Below are 18,264 nucleotides of genomic sequence, written 5' to 3' on the forward strand. Positions count from 1 at the left end.
GGGGGGGGGGGGGGGGGGGGGGGGGGGGGGGGGGGGGGGGGGGGGGGGGGGGGGGGGGGGGGGGGGGGGGGGGGGGGGGGGGGGGGGGGGGGGGGGGGGGGGGGGGGGGGGGGGGGGGGGGGGGGGGGGGGGGGGGGGGGGGGGGGGGGGGGGGGGGGGGGGGGGGGGAATCTTCCTGGGCCGGATGTGTCATGTGCTGGCCACACCGTAGGCCCGGACAGGGGGGGGGGGGGGGGGGGGGGGGGGGGGGGGGGGGGGGGGGGGGGGGGGGGGGGGGGGGGGGGGGGGGGGGGGGGGGGGGGGGGGGGGGGGGGGGGGGGGGGGGGGGGGGGGGGGGGGGGGGGGGGGGGGGGGGGGGGGGGGGGGGGGGGGGGGGGGGGGGGGGGGGGGGGGGGGGGGGGGGGGGGGGGGGGGGGGGGGGGGGGGGGGGGGGGGGGGGGGGGGGGGGGGGGGGGGGGGGGGGGGGGGGGGGGGGGGGGGGGGGGGGGGGGGGGGGGGGGGGGGGGGGGGGGGGGGGGGGGGGGGGGGGGGGGGGGGGGGGGGGGGGGGGGGGGGGGGGGGGGGGGGGGGGGGGGGGGGGGGGGGGGGGGGGGGGGGGGGGGGGGGGGGGGGGGGGGGGGGGGGGGGGGGGGGGGGGGGGGGGGGGGGGGGGGGGGGGGGGGGGGGGGGGGGGGGGGGGGGGGGGGGGGGGGGGGGGGGGGGGGGGGGGGGGGGGGGGGGGGGGGGGGGGGGGGGTGGGGGGGGGGGGGGGGGGGGGGGGGGGGGGGGGGGGGGGGGGGGGGGGGGGGGGGGGGGGGGGGGGGGGGGGGGGGGGGGGGGGGGGGGGGGGGGGGGGGGGGGGGGGGGGGGGGGGGGGGGGGGGGGGGGCCGGTGGGGGGGGGGGGGGGGGGGGGGGGTACCAGCGGGGGGGGGGGGGGGGGGGGGCTTGGTGCTTTGGGTTGGTTGGGGGGGGGGGGGGGGGGGGGGGTAAAATTGGGGGGGGGGGGGGGGGGGGGGGCCCCCCTAGCGAAGAGGAAAAAAGTCCCAATATGTCACATGACAATGTGACGTGAGTTTGACACCCCTGCTGTAGACCATAATTTAATAGAACGGCCAATCTGAATTACTTTTTATAAGAAATCTGCACTAAATATTTCACTTGATTCTTTAAATTTAAAATTTCACAAGAACTGCTTTTGAAGATCAGTGCTTTAAATATATTAACACAATATATATTCAATATTTTTTGCAAAACTGCACACTGTACTGAAAATAAATGCATATATAACGTATTTCAAATGTACCAAATGGATGCAAGGTTCCATGAATATACTGCGTAAGGTCTATGAACTATAATTCCTGTGCTTCAAAGAGGCACTTCTACATCTGCTTTTTTCATCCAAATGAACTCTGCAATAAGTTTCACATTTCAACAAAAGTAATCATAAGTAACTTTTGTTATTTAACTTTATTAAATAAGAAATTCCATTTTGAAATTCTTGGAAAAAGTAAAATCAGGATTGTTGTACTTTACTAATTTGTAAAATGAACAGAAATATGTGAATCAACATATATCACAGATATATTAAACCATAGTAATCTGGCAAGATATATGGGAGTTCTAGTACCCTCTTGATCCTGTTGCCTAAGGGTACAATGCATACTATTGTTATCACCTCACTCATTCTGCCACCTTTTTATTTTTGCTAATCAAAATATTTTAGTCACATATTTTTATATTTTAGGAGAATTATAATGAAATTTTTTATTCCTCATGAGGAATTTGCATTCCTTTAATGCACATATTTATTTCAATGCCAAAATCTTGTTCAGGCTGGTGTAGCTCTCAGCTAAACAAAAATTGTGCATCCCAATGTTAAAATAAAATATTTCTGTATACTGATGCTTGCTTTATACCTTCTGCATAATCCATGGCTCCCGCAAAAACAAGAGCAGCATATTCTCCAATGCTGAATCCAGCAGCCGCAACGCAGCTCTCAACAACCTGTAAAAAAAAAAAAAACTTTTGAAAACATGTTCAGAAGTGCACTGATGGCATCATGTAATTTGTAAGGAAACATCTGCAAGAAAAGTACCAAGCTCAGAAAGCACCTAGGATCTCGTGTATTCAGAAAGCTAAACTGTACAATTTCTAGAACATTCTAAATTGAAAACAATCAAGGTGACTTTTTACCTAGTCTTAAGACACTAAGGAATGAATGCTATGTTCTTACAAGGAGAATGTTCAGGTATTTCTTTATGCTTTAACATCTTTGGCATAACCCTATTCCGAGAATCAATATTTATATGAAAGATGTCAGTGTTAAATCTTGCCCAGAAGCATCTTTGCCTCCCCATTAGTCTGAGATAGGTAAAAATGATAAAACATCTTCTGTAACTGTCTTTAGTAAACTTTTCTAATTTCCATTTTCAGCTCCGAACTCAAGAGATTCTCAGACTGAATATTGTCTCAATTAAGCTCTGTCTAGTAAAATATGTGCCTGGGGCTAGTATTTTCTTTTCTAAAATTACAGATTTATACATTTTACAAACAGGCAGGTAAATAAATAAACCCAGACAAACCCAAATAATCACAGCTCTTCTGTAAATGGATATAAATCTGTTTATTATATACAGATAACCATCACTTAATAATTGTAATTTAGAGTTGCAACTTTCACTAATCAACAGCTGTAAAGTGTGACTCCCCCCAGAGTCACAGCACCATCCCACAACCATGATCACCAATCTCCTGCCAGCTTCCTGGTTTATATTTCCCCACAAATGGGCGATCCTAATCACGTGACCGTGAATACTGCACTGTAATTGCAAGATGTTTTTCAACTGCCTGAATTACAATCACATGATCCTGGGGACGTTGTGGCAGTTACAACTACAAGGACCCATCGCAAGCGCTCCTCACTCAGGGCTGTGGAAACGAAGTGGTCTCTGAAGAACCACCTGTAAGTCACACTCAGCTTTTATGTTGCAATTTTAAGAAATTGGGGGTTGCCCTATAGTTTTGAAAAGTTTTCAAAATTCTGATATATATGTATTTTTTAGCACGTTAAAAAGATGGTTAAAGAATAAATATATTCCAGCAACATGAGCTAAGTTTCTCAAGCTGAGGTTAGCTGCTAGTGTCTGTTTTCCAGAGAGAGAACACTTACTTGCTCAGGTTTCAACCACTTAACTTGGCTTATTTGCCAAATACTACTACTACAGCTGCTCTCTGGATGGCACTATTGACTTTAACCTTTTTTCTTTTTTAACCATGTTGATCATATTCCCCAGTCCAACAGTTCGGATCCAATTTGTCCATCTCATCTGCCTCTTCAGTTTACCAGTTTACTCCAAGGCAGTAAAAGTTTACTCCAAAGTAACCCTTAAGCGGTTTCACACCCTTGCAAGGGAGGCTCCCGATTTTACGCGAGAACATAATGTGCGAGAACATAACATAAGAGATAATAAGAGGTCGTAAAGTGCCAAAGACTTAATGGTATCTTTGCTCCCACAAAAATAATAATAATTTGGATGCCCTACTTTTAAGTGATAACCGCGGCAGGGGTGGATTTTGGGAGAACACTCCCAGAATCCCGCAATACGTCATTTAAAAATTAAAAATAATAATAATCAAACAGCTTGGATGTCTTCTGCCGAGGGAACAGCCTCAAAATCCTAGAACTGGAAAGGGATCTTGGAGATCTTCTAGTCCAGCCCGTTGCAGGTATCCTGAGACCATCCCAGGCAATGGGCCGGTCGAAAGACTCCAGGAACGGGGTCCCCACAAAAAACAAACAACCTTCGGCTTCTTTTCGCTCCTCGCCTCCTGGGGCTGGGAGTCTCTCTTCCCCTACCCAGGGACCCCTTCCTCACCCAGGGCTGCTGATGGTGCAGCTTCTCCACGGCAGCCAAAGAGCAGACGAAGACAGCGGGCTGGCTGTGCACCGTGCGGTGCAGCCGGGCGCTGGGGCCGTCCTGGCAGAGGCTCCACAGGTCGTAGCCGAGCACGGCTTCGGCCACGCGGAAAAGCTGGCGCACGTTGGGATAGCGGAGCAGCCCGCGGCCCATTCCCACGAACTGGCTGCCCTGGCCGGGAAAGAGCAACACGGAGGTTTCCTCGGGGGCGGCGCGCTGCGCCTTCCGCGTCTTCTCCTCCACCTCCACGGTCGCGTTTTCCAAGAGTTGCTGCACGCCGGCAACCCCTCCGCCTCCGGGCAGCTGAGTAAACGGTTCCCGCCGGAGCCATCGGCCCGCGGCAAGCCGCACCGCCATGCTAGGACCGCGCAAGCGCATCGCGACAGGCCCGGCGGTTGCTACGGCAACCCTTGCTTTCCCAGACTAGGCCTCTTTTTTTAAAAAAAAAAAAACGCCCGAAAAAAGACAACGAAAAAGCTTCCCGCTTTAACTGCAACGGAGGTTCCAAGGCTACAAAAAAGCGTGACGTCACTCTGGGCGCAAGCGCAGTGTTGGCCGATTCCTGGCGAAGACGTTAGGAAGGTCTTGGTGCTAGGCGGTGGGGGGGGAGGGAGGAGGAACACCAGGAAGACGGCACAGTTCTCCACAGCCAATTCTCCACAGAACAACTCACTGCGGGACAATTCAACTTATATTATTTAATTAAATTAAATAAATTAATTATAATTTATTTAATTATTTAAAATAAAAAAATAATGATTTTTGTCACACAATTTATTTAGTCTCTCCTTTGGCATCCTTGGTATTTACACCAAGACAAATTCCTTGTGTGTCCAATCACACTTGGCCAATAAACCTATTCTATTCTATTCTATTCCATTCTATTCTTTCTTCCATGATTCTATCGGATTATTTCTTTGATATGAGTGTAACTCTTCTCCAGCAGCAAGTTGGCCCATGGTGAGGTGTCCTCCTGTGGCGCATGGGTCTCCAACCTTAGCAACTGTATGACTTGTGGACTTCAACTCCCAGAATTCCTCAGCCAGCACATGCTGGCTGAGGAATTCTGGGAGTTGAAGTCCACAAGTCATACAGTTGCCAAGGTTGGAAACCCCTGTTGTAGCGAGTTGGCCTGTCGTGAATTGGTCATTGCAAGTTGGCGAGTTGTCATAGACTCCCCAGGAGGATGTGGGAGGAATAGGCTGTTCTGAGGTGCTGAAGGACTCGATTAATTATTCCCTGGGATGGGGTGTCCCAGCTCTACTCTGATCAATGATTGATTGATCCTTGTTTGGCTTTTCACTTTTTGCCCCTGGAGTTCTTTCTCTTGGACCCTGGCAAAGCCAACTCAAGACTAAGCAAATTTGACTTGGCTTGAGGTTGAGCGATGGGATAATTCTGCCTTTCAGGAGGATTAATTCTTTGCACCTTCTCCTGTCTCCCCTTGGGCTTCAAACTTCTTCCATTGGCCTTGATAACACAAAAGACAGCATGTATATGACCAGCTATTCAAGTAAACTGAGGCAGAGAGGAGCAAAGCGATGGTTGCAGCATTGGTGGAAGGCTTCGATTTATATTATTGCTACTATTTTTATGTTATCATATTTCAACTCAAAGTGGTGAACATACAGGTAGTCACATACAGGTACTCACTACCACAAGCAAGCCCGAAAGTTCTGTTGAGACATTTGTTAAGTGAATGTTGCTCCATTTTACAACCTTTCTTGCCACAGTTGTTAAGTGAATCACTGCAGTTGATTTGTTCACTTGTTGCAAAATGGGATATCACATGATTTTGGGACACGGCGATGGTCATAAGTGTGAACCAGTTGACAAGCATCTGAATTTTGATCACGTGATTATGGGGATGCTACAAAGGTTGTAACTGAAAAATGGTCATGTCACATTTTTCAGTGACGTAACTTTGAACAGTCACTAAATAAACTGTGTTAAGTCGAGAACTATCTGTACAAAATTCCTGCTTCCTCTTTTCCCCCATAAAAATAACCTGTGAGGTAGATGTAAGCCATTCAGTTGACTTTCATGACATGAAAGATGCAACCTTTGGAGGTGCAACCAAGGAAAGACTGGCTGCTCTCTTGAAGCAAGTAGAAACTTATTCTTTGGACACACATGTAAGCAGGTGATAGATTAGAAAAATGCCAAAATTTGGCAAGTTGAGGAAAGTGGAAGTCTGTGGATTTGTTGAACCAGAGAACTCACTGTAATGTTCTTGGAAGAGCTGCAGACTGGCGAAAAACAAGCCAAGATCGTAACCATTCATCCATTTAGTCACCACAATTGAATGCAAGTTAATGAAATTTGACTAAAAATCTTATCAAGTGAAACTTGATTCTTTATGTATACAACCAGGTCAGTGGTGAGATTCCAATTTTTTTACTATTGGTTCTGTGGGAGTGGCTTGGTTGGTGTGGCAGGAGAAGGATACTGTAAAATCTCCAGTCAGAGGTGGTATTTACCGGTTCTCTGAACTACTCAAAATTTCTGCTACCAGTTCTCCAGAACTGGTCAGAAACTGCTGAATACCACCCCTGAACCATGTTGTTTTCATGACAGTTGTTTGTAAGGATATGGTTCAATTTCCTAATCTAGCCTACAGCTCTGGGAGTTCCTGGCAATCTATCAAACTCTAGCCAGATTTCATGGGCACAGCTTTGCAAAAGACTCCCATCCAGTTTGAATCAACCTTGAAAACATGTCCATATATTTTTCCTGGTAGCAATGCAGAAGATCCAAAGTCATTCACGTGGCCTTCTGAGTTGTTTTATTTTTAAAACTAAAAAGAAAAACATGCAGGTTTCTATAGATACAAAGCAATTTGATATGCAAAGGTTAAGTGATAAGTGGAATAAAGAATTAGAGGAATGTTTTAACTTTAGTTAGAGCGCCAGTTGATCTTAATCTATGACTTATAAATTACAGCAAATATTTAGTGAATATTTAGAACGTATTGCACTTCATTAGATTTGATTAAAAAGAATGTAATAATGGCAGCACCGCCCAATCCAAGGGTGTAGCTTCTAGCGACCAGCCCCTGCATATAGGTGGGGCATTCCAAGCCGCACCCCAATTTTTCTGAACTGCATATAGGAGAAGCATCCCTCCAGCCGTGACTTGGAGCAGCGTGGCAACGATGCCAGGTAAGCTATTTTCCTCCTGGTGGTCCAATCTCGGACTCTTGCAGTGAAAGCTGTGAACTTAAGTTGCTTGCAAGTTTTTTTTTTTAAATCTCTCAATCAAAAAAAGACTTCAAAAGTTTGGGCAACTGAAAGAAGTGGGGAGAAGTCCCCTTTCGGTCTGCCTCAGATCTCCCCAAGCATCCTGGAATCTTAGATAGATAGATTAGATTAACAGGGTTGGAAGGGACCTTGTAAGTCATCTAGTCTAACCCCCTGCCCAAGCACTAGACCCTACACCATTCCTGACAGGTGGCAGTCCAGTCTCTTCTTGAAAGCTTCCAGAGATGAAGCTACCATAACTTCTGAAGGCAAAAACTGTCCCCCTGGTTGATTGTTCTCACTCATTCTCAATGTCCTTCAGTTGCTCATTCAATTGTTTCCTACAGGCTGTGTATCTGCATTTGCTGTGTATTTTAGGAAGTGCTTAAAGTCATCTGCAAAAACTCCTTGTAAAATACTCTAGCAGGGTCTAGAAAATGTACTCTTATCTGTATTATGTAACCAGAAGGCAATTAGCTGAGAAATACTCTTGATTAGCTGTTTTAGTTGATAACACAAAAGCAATGAGGATGAAGAAAAAGGACCCTTCTATCAGTGGAGGCTTTGAGGAGATGCACCTAACTTCTTTTATGGAGGCTTCCAGGTACTGAAACCCACCAAAGATAGTTATGCTTAGCCCCCTGTCAAGCTCTTGACAGCCAAATAGCAATAGGCTTACATATGCCATAACTCTGTGTCTCATAGAGGCTTCCGCAATCAGATTTATTAGAAGATAAGTGACTACAATAGGTGGCAGAAATGGCAGGCTGAATATTTTCACTTTCCACGAGGGCCTTATGTAACCCTCCTAAAAAGAGCTTCTTTCGTTCTCTTGGTTTGAAAAATAAGAGAAGTGTGAAGAGATTACTGAATTTGCAGTGTTTCCCAAAGGCCCGTGCTTTTGCCTGGGCATTGAGGAGACCATAACCTCAGCCTTTAGTTGTTCTCAATCAAATACACTAAGCAAGGTGAAACCTGCCTAGTGCTGGGATTGGAGATCACCTCTCCCTCGAGGGCTAAACGGAGAAGTTGAAAAATCTTGAGAAGGAAGGCACTGGCAAATCTTTTCTTCACGGTTGCCAAGAAAACTACAGGAGCGCGTCCACGAAATCACTGAGAGGTTGACTCAAGATAGTCTTTTTAAAAAACTGAATACTGTATGTTGTTCATTAGTACCTGGATGGGAGACCACCGGGAAAAAAGATAATGGCATATAATTTCCATCAGTACATGGACAATACTATGTAATTACAAGGAAAGCAACATAGGAGACTTGATACATACAGTATTCTAACTGATCTCCAACTGGAGATTGGCAGACTAGCAAACATTATAAACTTTTTTACTAATGTATTAATCCTTGGCTACCTGGACAGAAGCAAAGAGCTAGATTGTTGATACCTCTCTCTCTCTCTCTCTCTCTCTTAAAAAACAATTCATGCTGGATTCTAAATCTCTTGTTTTCTCTGGATGGGTTAACATAGTATGTTTTTGTTGGTTGATTTAAAGTAATGTTAAGGTTTTAATTGTTCAAAAAGTCAAGTCTTTGAGGATTCTTTAAAAATTTCCATACACCCTATTCACCAGAAGGTCGGTAGTCTCTAGGTTATCCAGAGAAAACAGTGACTTTTCATGAGGTTTCCTCACTACCAGGAAACTTTTAAAAAATTATATAATTGCCATGGCTGATCAATTTGTACCAGGGTATATAGAAAAATTCTAGGACTACATTTAATACAGGCTTAAATGAGTAGTGAAGCACATTATGCCGCTGTGTACTCTGGAGACATTTTGACAAGCCGTTAATCTACATCAAGTTGTCTCATCCAAATTCTTACTTTTGCACCGGAGTTTGTAATGTCTAAAATCACCAGAGATAAAGATATAAAAAGGAAAGTTAATGCTTTCTGCAAGTTACTCAGAGAAAGGTGGTAACATTATAATGGGAAGTAAGGGTAATAGTCATTTTACTTTAGTAGGTTGCTACTGAGAGCCACAAATTAATAGACAGGAATTATTATATTATATAATTATTATTATATTATATAATTATTATATATTATATTACATTTTGAAAAATAAAAGGCAGAATCAAATCCTTTAAACTACAAGAGAGAAAAGGAGGGTATGGTTTTGTGGGAGAGGCAGGCGTGTGGGCATGCGAGCACACCCATTAAATTTAAACTTTAGTATGTATATATCTCGAAATAATAGGTAAGCACCTGTTTTCTGAGCATAAACACCTTTCTTTGAACATGTGCCGATTCAGCTGCTTTTTTCTTATTCTAGTCATTTTGGTATCCCCTTTCCATATAATAGCTGTTTTACAAAAATAATAAATTCAGTGAATTTGTCCAGAAATAAAGATGTTTCTATGGGGCTGCCCACATTGAGGATAAAGGATGACACCAGAATGACCATGGCGGATGTGAAGGAAGGGTACAAGACAGAGGGGCATGGAGAGTACTGATCCATAGAGTGGCCAAGGGTTGGACATGACTGAATGGCTGATGACAATGAATCAAATTGAAATTTGAAATCTGGCTGGAGGGGAAAGTTTCAAATCGCAGTGCTTGTAGTTAGGGATTGATAACCCATGACAAATCTCACCATTTTTTCATGATACAATGATGAAGTGATGGGAGCTTGATTGCTTATACATTTCCGCAAACCTAGGGTCAGAAAAAGAAGGGTGATATCAAGCAAGAATAAAAACTCATCTATCTTTATTTGAATTATAAATTAGAATTTATTAGACTCTAGCAGGGAGAATCTGTTACAGATTCAAATGAAGAGCACTTCCTGTAATTGAATTGGGACAAACTAATTTGATTGTTTCTGCCCATTCTACTCATTATAAAGGAAAACTCCATATTTTACTCCCTGAAATATTGAATTATTGAACATGAAAGGCAGAAATTGGAGGTGTGATCCAAGCTAATGAAAGCCAAAAATAATTGGTGGACTCCTGTACTGGAATTCCTTTTCATTAAAACAGATCAAAATTTGCATATATTCAAGGACTTGTCTTATTCTGTAACTTTTTCAATCTATTTTTTAAAAAATGGTAAAAGGGGTTCAACAAATTATCTTACCACCTTCCTAATAAGACCATAACATAAAGGATTTATGGTGGTGCTAAATAACCATCTATTCAAATCCATGCTCAAAAAAAGGATGAAGCTACATTGCATCTTAGTTCTCCTTCGGCTCAACCCTAATTGAGAATTACACCTCTGCATCTCATCCAATGTTGGCAGGTAGGCCATTAAACATTTTTCATTTCATATAGCTAATAATTAATAAAACCCTGCCTTGAACCAAATTTTAAAAGAGAGAAGGGCCCCTGCCTTGGAACTACTGGGAGCATTTACTAGAAGAAGAATAGCACAGTCACGGAAAAACACATAATCATGGAAAAACTGTCTTGTCACTTGTGGTTTGCAAAGTATGTGCCATGTGCGTATTCATACCTGTAGAAGACACTAGTTATATATGTACCAAATGCAAACTGATATCACAAGACTATGAACAACTAGGTATGAATGCCATAGAGATGGGAGCATAGGTGGTGTTTTCATTTGTACTCCCAACAAAAAGTAGGCAATTAATGAGGGAACACAGCTTTTTAAGTAAACCACTGGCTTAGGAGATGGTGCCATCAAGATAATTTTGGGTTCCTACAGTCTACAATACCTGCCTGAGGGTCTTTTGGCAAGGGATGGCTACACCTCACAAGAACTGGGAAGAATGTGTTGTTGTTGTTTTTTGGAAATCAGCTGGCTCAGCTTATCCCCAAGAGCTTCAAACTACAACTGGAGGGGAAGGGAGATAAATGTTTGGACCTAATCTAAAACACTAACCTCATGACAATCCACTAAATGCTAAGAAAGAAGGGGAAGTTAGATACAAAATAGTTGCAGAAAGCAAATACAGGGTCAGTCAAAAGGGACTCAGTTGTCTATACACTAATGCTCAGAGTATGAGGAAGAAACAGAGCAAACTTGAATGCCAGTACATAAAGGCAGATGCTTGCTATTATGGAAATTTGGTAGGATAAAACATGCCTGTACATTCCATGCCTGGAATGTACAGTACACCTAGAAGGATTTAAAATGTTCAAATGAAACACACCTAACGAGGAGGTGGAGTTGCATTATATATAAGAGATAACTACACCTCTACAGACATTGGGGTGGGAGAGCTATAATGGTAAAAACCTTATGGAATACATTCAGGTTAATAAAAAAAGGAAAAGGAATGACATTGCTATAGGTGAATACCACAAGCCACCCACCCAACCAAAGGAAATATATAAACTTTGTGCTAACCAGTTAGCAAAAGTGGGAGATCAGTCAGGTTCCTGACAAACCTAGCAGACAATTTTGTCACCCAAAACAGAGGATGGAATTAGAAGGTCAGCTATACCGGATTTAATTTAATGCATAAGAGAGATAGGTTGAAGAACTTTGTGGAAGAGTGACGATGCCATATTGCAATTGAACATAATGCAGGCCCAAGTAATAGAACAAAATCAAACAAGTGTCTTAGATTTTAAAAGAGCTGATTTCAACAAATTTATAGAGAACTTAGGAAGGACTCCATGAATGGAAATCTTTAAGGGGGAGAACAACTGAAAAAGCTTGGAAAACTCTTGAGAAATGGCCAACATGGATTTGTCAAAAACAGATCATGCCAGACAAACCTTATTGAATTCTTTGACAAAGTGATGAGATTAATGGACCAGTGAAATGTTATGGACAGCGTCATCACCAAATGGATTCATAACAGGCTGACCAGTCACACACAATGAATTGTCTTCAAAGGAACTATATCTACATGGAGGGAAATGTGCGCCAGGGTTCTGTCTTAGACCCAGTACTCTTCAACATGCTCATAAAAAATTTAGATAGAAGGATAGAAGGGGAACTCAACAAATTTGAAGACAACCCCAAACTATGAGGAATAATCAATAGGCTTAAAATTTAGAAGGATCTAGACAGGCTTGCATACTGGGCTCTGTCAAACAAAATGCAATTCAAGGAAATATCAACATTTCTTTCTACTGAGCATCCTTCCACACTGCTGCCATTTTGATTCCCCAGTTCCTCAGAAACCATTTGAGATGAACCTGCAGTTTGATTTCCATCATTGTCAAATTCAATCAGAATAGAACTGGAAGGGACCTTGGAGGTCTTCTAGTCCAACCACTTGCCCAAGTAGGAGACCCTATACCATTCCAAACAAGTGGCTGTTCAGCCTCTTCTTAAAAACTTCCAGCGTTGGAGCATTTACAATTTCTGGAGGCAAGTTGTTCCACTGGTTAATTGTTCTGTCAGAAAATTTCTCCCCAGTTTTAGGTTGCTTCTCTCCTTGATTAGTTTCCCATCCATTGTTTCTCATTTTGCCTTCTGGTGCTTTGGAAAATAAGTGGACTCCCCTCTTCTTTGTGGCAGCCCCTCAAATACTGGAATACTGCTATCATATCACCCCTGGTCCTTCTTTTCTCTAAACTAGCCATATCCAGTTCCTGCAACCGTTCTTCATATGTTTTAGTCTCCAAAACTTTGCACAATTCTATTGTGACCAGTGATAAATCAGTTAGTACTCCCTTCAGCTGATAAACTGGAAAGTAAATCAGGACTCAGTGTCCCACTCCTATCCATTCTTTTTAATTCCCCAAGGAATCCGAGCAATGGCTATGAGGGGGAAACTGCCAAGCTATCATGACACTCTCTTGCTAAGATGGTGCAATGGCTAAGTCTTGCTGAGAAAGTTCTAGAGCTAGGAAGCTAGGAAAACAAACTGCCCACAAATCTTGCAGAGCTTCACCATCTCCAAAAGAAACAGTTGAAGATAGGAGTTGCCAACCTTTTGGATCTTAGGGACCACCAAACTCATAATTTTAAATCCCAGGGACCACTAATATGAATTTTGACTGATGGTGGCTTGCTGACGTTGGTGGGTGGGAGGGAGGGAGGGAGGGAGGGGAGAGAGAGAGAGAGAGAGAGAGAGAGAGAGAGAGAGAGAGAGAGAGAGATCTAAAGACTAGCTAGAAAGCAAGAAATACAACAATTTCCTGCTTTCTAGCTAATCTAAATCTCCCAGCACAGCAGAACAGCTGATGGTCGGGGAAACAAAAAGGAAAAATAGCAACTTAGCCAGATAAGGAGTGAGTGGGCAGGGAGGGTTCCCGCGGGCCACCAGTTGGCAACCCCTGGTTTAAGATACACTCCAGCTGAGTCAGGAACAAACTGATTCCACCGATGAACAGTGATGTTGACATGGGAGGCTGCAATTCGGAAGCAACACAAAAGTTGTGTATTGGAGTGTCTCTAGACCAGGGCTGTCAAACTCGTAGCCCCTGGGCCAGTTGTATCACGTGCTGGCCACGCCCAATTTAGCAAAGGGGGAAAAAAGTCACGATATGTCATGTGACACCGCTGTGATGACACAAGTTTAACGCCCCTGCTCTAGGAATATCCCGCTGGCCCAGGTTTGAGGCAATGATGCTTTTGTTAAAACAGATTCTAAGTCTTCCTTTAATGTGCTGTTTTCTTGGCTTTTGGAAAATCGTACATTTTTATTCAGTTTTCTATGTGCCTTCATTTCAGGAGCCATAATGGAAGTGGTTTCATCCTGGATCCCAGCTATTGGCTTCACAGTCTTGCCTAATATAGGGGGTTTTTTAACAGCCCCAATAGTGAAGAGGGAAATGATGTGGTACAGATCCTTGAAACTACCATCCTGGCGTCCACCAAACTGGTTGTTTGGACCTGTATGGGGAACTTTATATACATCAATGGGGTAAGCATTTCCTTTGTTTGGTTAATTAAAATTTGGGCAATTTGTCTGCTATGGTGAATTTCTAAAAATTCTGTCCATGTGGTTAACGATCAGCCCAGGGAGTAAAAGTAGCCAGCTTTTAACTGATATTGAGGTCAGTTGAAGCTGCTGCTATTCATTTAACTACTCAATTAAACAAATATGTAGGTCAGCCTAGGAAACTCACCAAGGGCTAAATTAACAGTCAAGGAGAAAACAAGTAATTAAAAGTGATGATACTAAATTCTCACATTGGGGGATTGTGGCGTCCTGAATACTTTGGAGTCAGATCATTGTCAATAACTTTTCTTCCCATGTTTTCTTGCCCAAATGCTCAGGAGAACCAAATGACAGGTTATTTGGGTGCCTCATCCCAGTGGTGGGATTAAAAAATGTGTACTACCAGTTCTGTGGGCTTGGCTTGGTGGGCGTAGCAGGGGAAGGATACTGTAAAATCTCCATTCTCACCCCACCCCACTAACCTGCTTTCCAGCTCCATTCTCCTGGGCAGGGCAACAAAAGAAGGCCCAGCCGATCAGCTGGGACTCAGGAGGCAGAGAATAGATGGGGGTGGGGCCAGTCAGAGGTGGTATTTGCCGGTTCTCTGAACTACTCAAAATTTCCGCTACCGGTTCTCACAGGTCCTTCCTTTAACTCAGATGCAAATTATTTTCTTACTGTGTAAAAAAGTCAAGTCAAGTGAGATAAACTCAACTCTTGCTGAGTTAATGGATATATCCAAGCTGCTTGCTTAGATGTTTTGTGGCAGTCTAGTCTAAAGTCCTGGGATTTCCTGCTATAGTAATCTCCCAATTAAGTATCAACCAATAACCCCTGAATGCTAGGAGTTTCAAGAAGGGTTTTTTCATCAATCCTATCTGAAAATTTTGGGGTTGGAAATTGGAATGAAGGAAAGTTTTCTTCCTTTCTTAAAGTGGTTGCTTCTGTCTTAAAATGTATCTTCTGTCTTATAATGTATTCAGCACCATCTGAAGAGATAAAAAGCTGAAATAGTGTCATCTAAAAGAGAATTAATTTCATTCTTTTTTAGATAGGATATCTCCCTTTAGTGTACTTGTAAAAGAATAATTCCATGTCAACATCTAACAAATGATTAAACACATGCATCAAGGCCACATTTTAGGGAACATTGCCATTCAAAATGCTGTTGTGGTTCACCGGCAGCAGGTGCGGATGGCTGAAGTCTCGGAGAGCGAGGACTCAGATGAGGGGCCTGCGTGTGATGCAGGGATGGGGCCAGGACCACCAGGGAGTGGAGTGCTGCCTTCGGAGATTGTGGAGGCTGGCAGCACTGAGGAAGAGGTTCCTGAGGAGCCTGTGCCAAGTGTGCGTGCTCGCTGGGCTGCTCGTAGGAAAGAGCAGCTGCAGAAGCATGGGCGACTCGGGAGTAAGTCTGCAAAGTAATGGCCCCTCCCTTAAGAGATAAAAGCCAGCCTGACAGACCGGTATTTTTTGCAGGAAGCAAAAAAAGTTCTTGCACTTGTGGAAGTTTGTATTATCTTGGTTGGTGTTTGGAGACTTTTTGTTTGGAATATTTCTTGGCAACTTAATCTAGTCCTTTTGGCAACCTTGCAGAACCTTGGCAAGGCTCGTTCTTATCTGAGACAATTAGTTTTAATAGCCTTTTAACTGTGAATTAACGTAATTCACAGAGAAGTATTAAAAGGTTTTGCTTTTATCTCTGTTTGGTGTTTGTTTACTTGGAACAAGGTTTGGGTCAGAACAAATACTCTATTTTTTTCAGTTTCTATATTTAGCTGAAATTTTAGATAATGCACTGCTCACCCTACCCAAGTTAAATCCTGGCTCAGCTGACAGCATCTAGCTGATTTAGACTGATCTCAAAAATCTAAAGAAGGGCTAGTCTTATTTAATATTGGATGGAAAACTACTAAGCTAGGCTGGGAAGTTGTGGGAAATGAGTTTCGTATGGCTGCCTGGACAGGTTTCTGCAAGGATCAGTTGAGTTTCATTTGAGGGTGCCTTTGATCTTGGCTGATGTTGAAAACATAATCATGGTCGGTCTTAATTAGTGGAAAATCAAAGAAATCACAGGGCTTAGACTCCATAGAGAGCCCTAGGAAAACACCACGTCCATGATTAACTTGGTTATTATGCAAATTGCAAGACTACTGTATACGTAGGAACAGAATTTAGTTTGGAGATTATGATTGTGGAGAAAAAAATATTATACCAGTATTTTTCTAATGAGTTTTAGACAAAAAATGAAAATATCTCTTTACATTTATTCCAAATGATTTCACTATTGTAAATACACAGAGTTAAACTACAAGTTTGTTATTGGTCTTAAAAATCCCCATATCTGGTTTCTTTTCTGACTGTATCTTCCATCCTTATACTGTAGATATGGATCTTACTTGGTATGGAGGGACTTGGGAGGTTTCAATGAAAAGTCCTTTGCTCCTCTGGGACTGTATGTGGGGCAACTGGCCTTGAACTGGTCATGGACTTCTGTCTTCTTTGGACAACACAAACTAGGATTGGTAAGTTATGTAAATATATGCACACTGTACATGTCGTTTGGCTCAACAGCCTTGAGTTGTGGGGGGGGGGGGTTCAGGACAATGCAACATGTAACAATTTATGTGCCGCAATAACTACTATTTATTGCAGAGCTTGGGAAAAATGGGTTTCCTTTTTTAAATAACTAAACCTTCTGGGCCATCACTCATTTTCTTTTCAAATTCTACTAATAATGCCAAATACCGTTTCCCCCAAAATATGACCTACCCTGAAAGTAAGTCCTAGCTTGATTTTTTTTTACACGTGTACCCAAAATAAGCCCTAATTAAGGTCCCGCCCACTCCAGAGTAAAAATTAAGCTAGGGTAGGGATGGGGAGGGTGTAGCCAGGCCTCGTGCACCCCGACACCTGCCTTGCCGGCCCATTTCTTCTGCAGCTGGCAAGGCTGGCAAGGCCTTCCTGAAGGCCTCTGTAAATGATAACAAAGCTCTGGATCGATCCAGAGCTCTGTTATTGGCTGCAGAGCCTTGCCAGCCACAGAAGAAGTTCCTGAAAGGCCTCTGACAGCGAAAAGAAGGCCGTGGGTGATACACGCAAATGAGGTTATTCAGTGAATGACACCCCTCAAAAATAAGATCTGGTGCCTTTTTTGGGACAAAAAAGAATTATAAGACAGGGTCTTATTTTCAGGGAAACACGGTATGTTCTGTATACTAAGGAACGGTTATGGAAAATCCAACTTTTAAAATACGTTGTCTTAGTCTTGTATACCATAGTAATTCCTAAACAGTCTTCAGACTTCCCAAATGTTACAGCCAACCAAGTAGATGCAATAAGCAGATAGGATTTTTAAAAATTGCCTTGTACTATTTTTCTTAGGGGAAAAATAATACAAGACTTGAACTAGGGTATTTGCTCAAAAAGTGTGCAATAAATGGTAACGGGCTACTTTGATAAATTAACCCAGGAGACAACCTTGGAAGGTTGCTAACTACAGTATTGCTTTTTGGATTTAGGATCATAAGGGGAATGAGTAAAGGAAAATATTTGTAGTGCAGGGTTGAAACGAGGGGTCCTCAGCACTGAGTTTGGTTGCAGATTTTTCATTACCCAAACTAGATAACATCATCACTGCCAGTCCTGATAACGTTACCTGGTTTGGGTAATGAAACGTCCACAAGAAAACAACCAAGCTCAGAGACGACCAAGGATCCCCTCATAAGGGGAAGTCTGATGATGGGGACAACTCTATTGGAATGCCATTAGTCAGGTATTTATAGGAACCTCCATATTCAGATAGTTTCCATTTATATAAAATACCAAGATCAAGAGTAAATACATCTTTATTTTTCTGTTTCAGGGGCTGTTTGTTCTATTACTCATTACAGGAACAGCAACAGCTACAACGGTGGCTTGGAATCATGTGAACAAAGCTGCAGCCTGTTTGATGTATCCATACATAGCTTGGTTAATGTTTGCCTCTCTGCTCAATTACCGCATCTGGAGGGATAATCTTGATAAGAAAAACTAGAGAGAGTTTTTTTTAAAAAAATGAGTACAATTAAAGTTCCACCATCATTATAGTTCCACTATTCCACTGTTGTCTTAGTAGATCATGTTAATACAGATTTGGGAAATAAAAAAAGGGGAAACTGAGTCTGTGCCTTTCCCCGTAATCAAGCTGATATTAAGTCCGCAGAGCAGTGGTGGGATTCCATTTTTTTTTACTACCGGTTTTGTGGGTGTGGCTTGGTGGGCGTGGCATGGCTTGGTGGGAGTGGTTTGGTGGGCGTGGCAG

At 43.6% G+C, this 18,264-nt stretch overlaps 2 protein-coding genes across 2 annotated transcripts in view; one reads left to right on the top strand and one right to left on the bottom strand.

Annotated features, from left to right (window-relative positions):
• The window catches only part of MCAT (malonyl-CoA-acyl carrier protein transacylase), a 12,081-nt gene extending 7,634 nt beyond the window's left edge, over positions 1–4,447 (bottom strand). Inside the window, exons 1-2 of the mRNA XM_026677623.2 lie at positions 3,856–4,447; positions 1,897–1,984 (exon numbers count right to left, since the gene is read on the bottom strand). Of these exons, the coding sequence (XP_026533408.1) occupies positions 1,897–1,984; positions 3,856–4,275 (508 nt within the window). The 5' untranslated portion in view covers positions 4,276–4,447. The remainder of the gene's footprint in view (positions 1–1,896; positions 1,985–3,855) is intronic.
• On the top strand, positions 2,841–18,058 carry TSPO (translocator protein). Its single transcript, XM_026677624.2, has 4 exons — positions 2,841–2,942; positions 13,751–13,943; positions 16,348–16,486; positions 17,827–18,058. The coding sequence occupies exons 2-4, from the start codon at positions 13,759–13,761 to the stop codon at positions 17,995–17,997; spliced, it is 495 nt and encodes a 164-aa protein (XP_026533409.1). The 5' UTR covers positions 2,841–2,942; positions 13,751–13,758; the 3' UTR covers positions 17,998–18,058.
• Positions 18,059–18,264: the final 206 nt, after the last annotated feature.

Source organism: Notechis scutatus, chromosome 6 (assembly GCF_049901735.1).
Source record: "Notechis scutatus isolate UNSWTSFEM ecotype Mainland chromosome 6, rNotScu1.2, whole genome shotgun sequence".
Lineage (NCBI taxonomy): Eukaryota > Metazoa > Chordata > Lepidosauria > Squamata > Elapidae > Notechis > Notechis scutatus.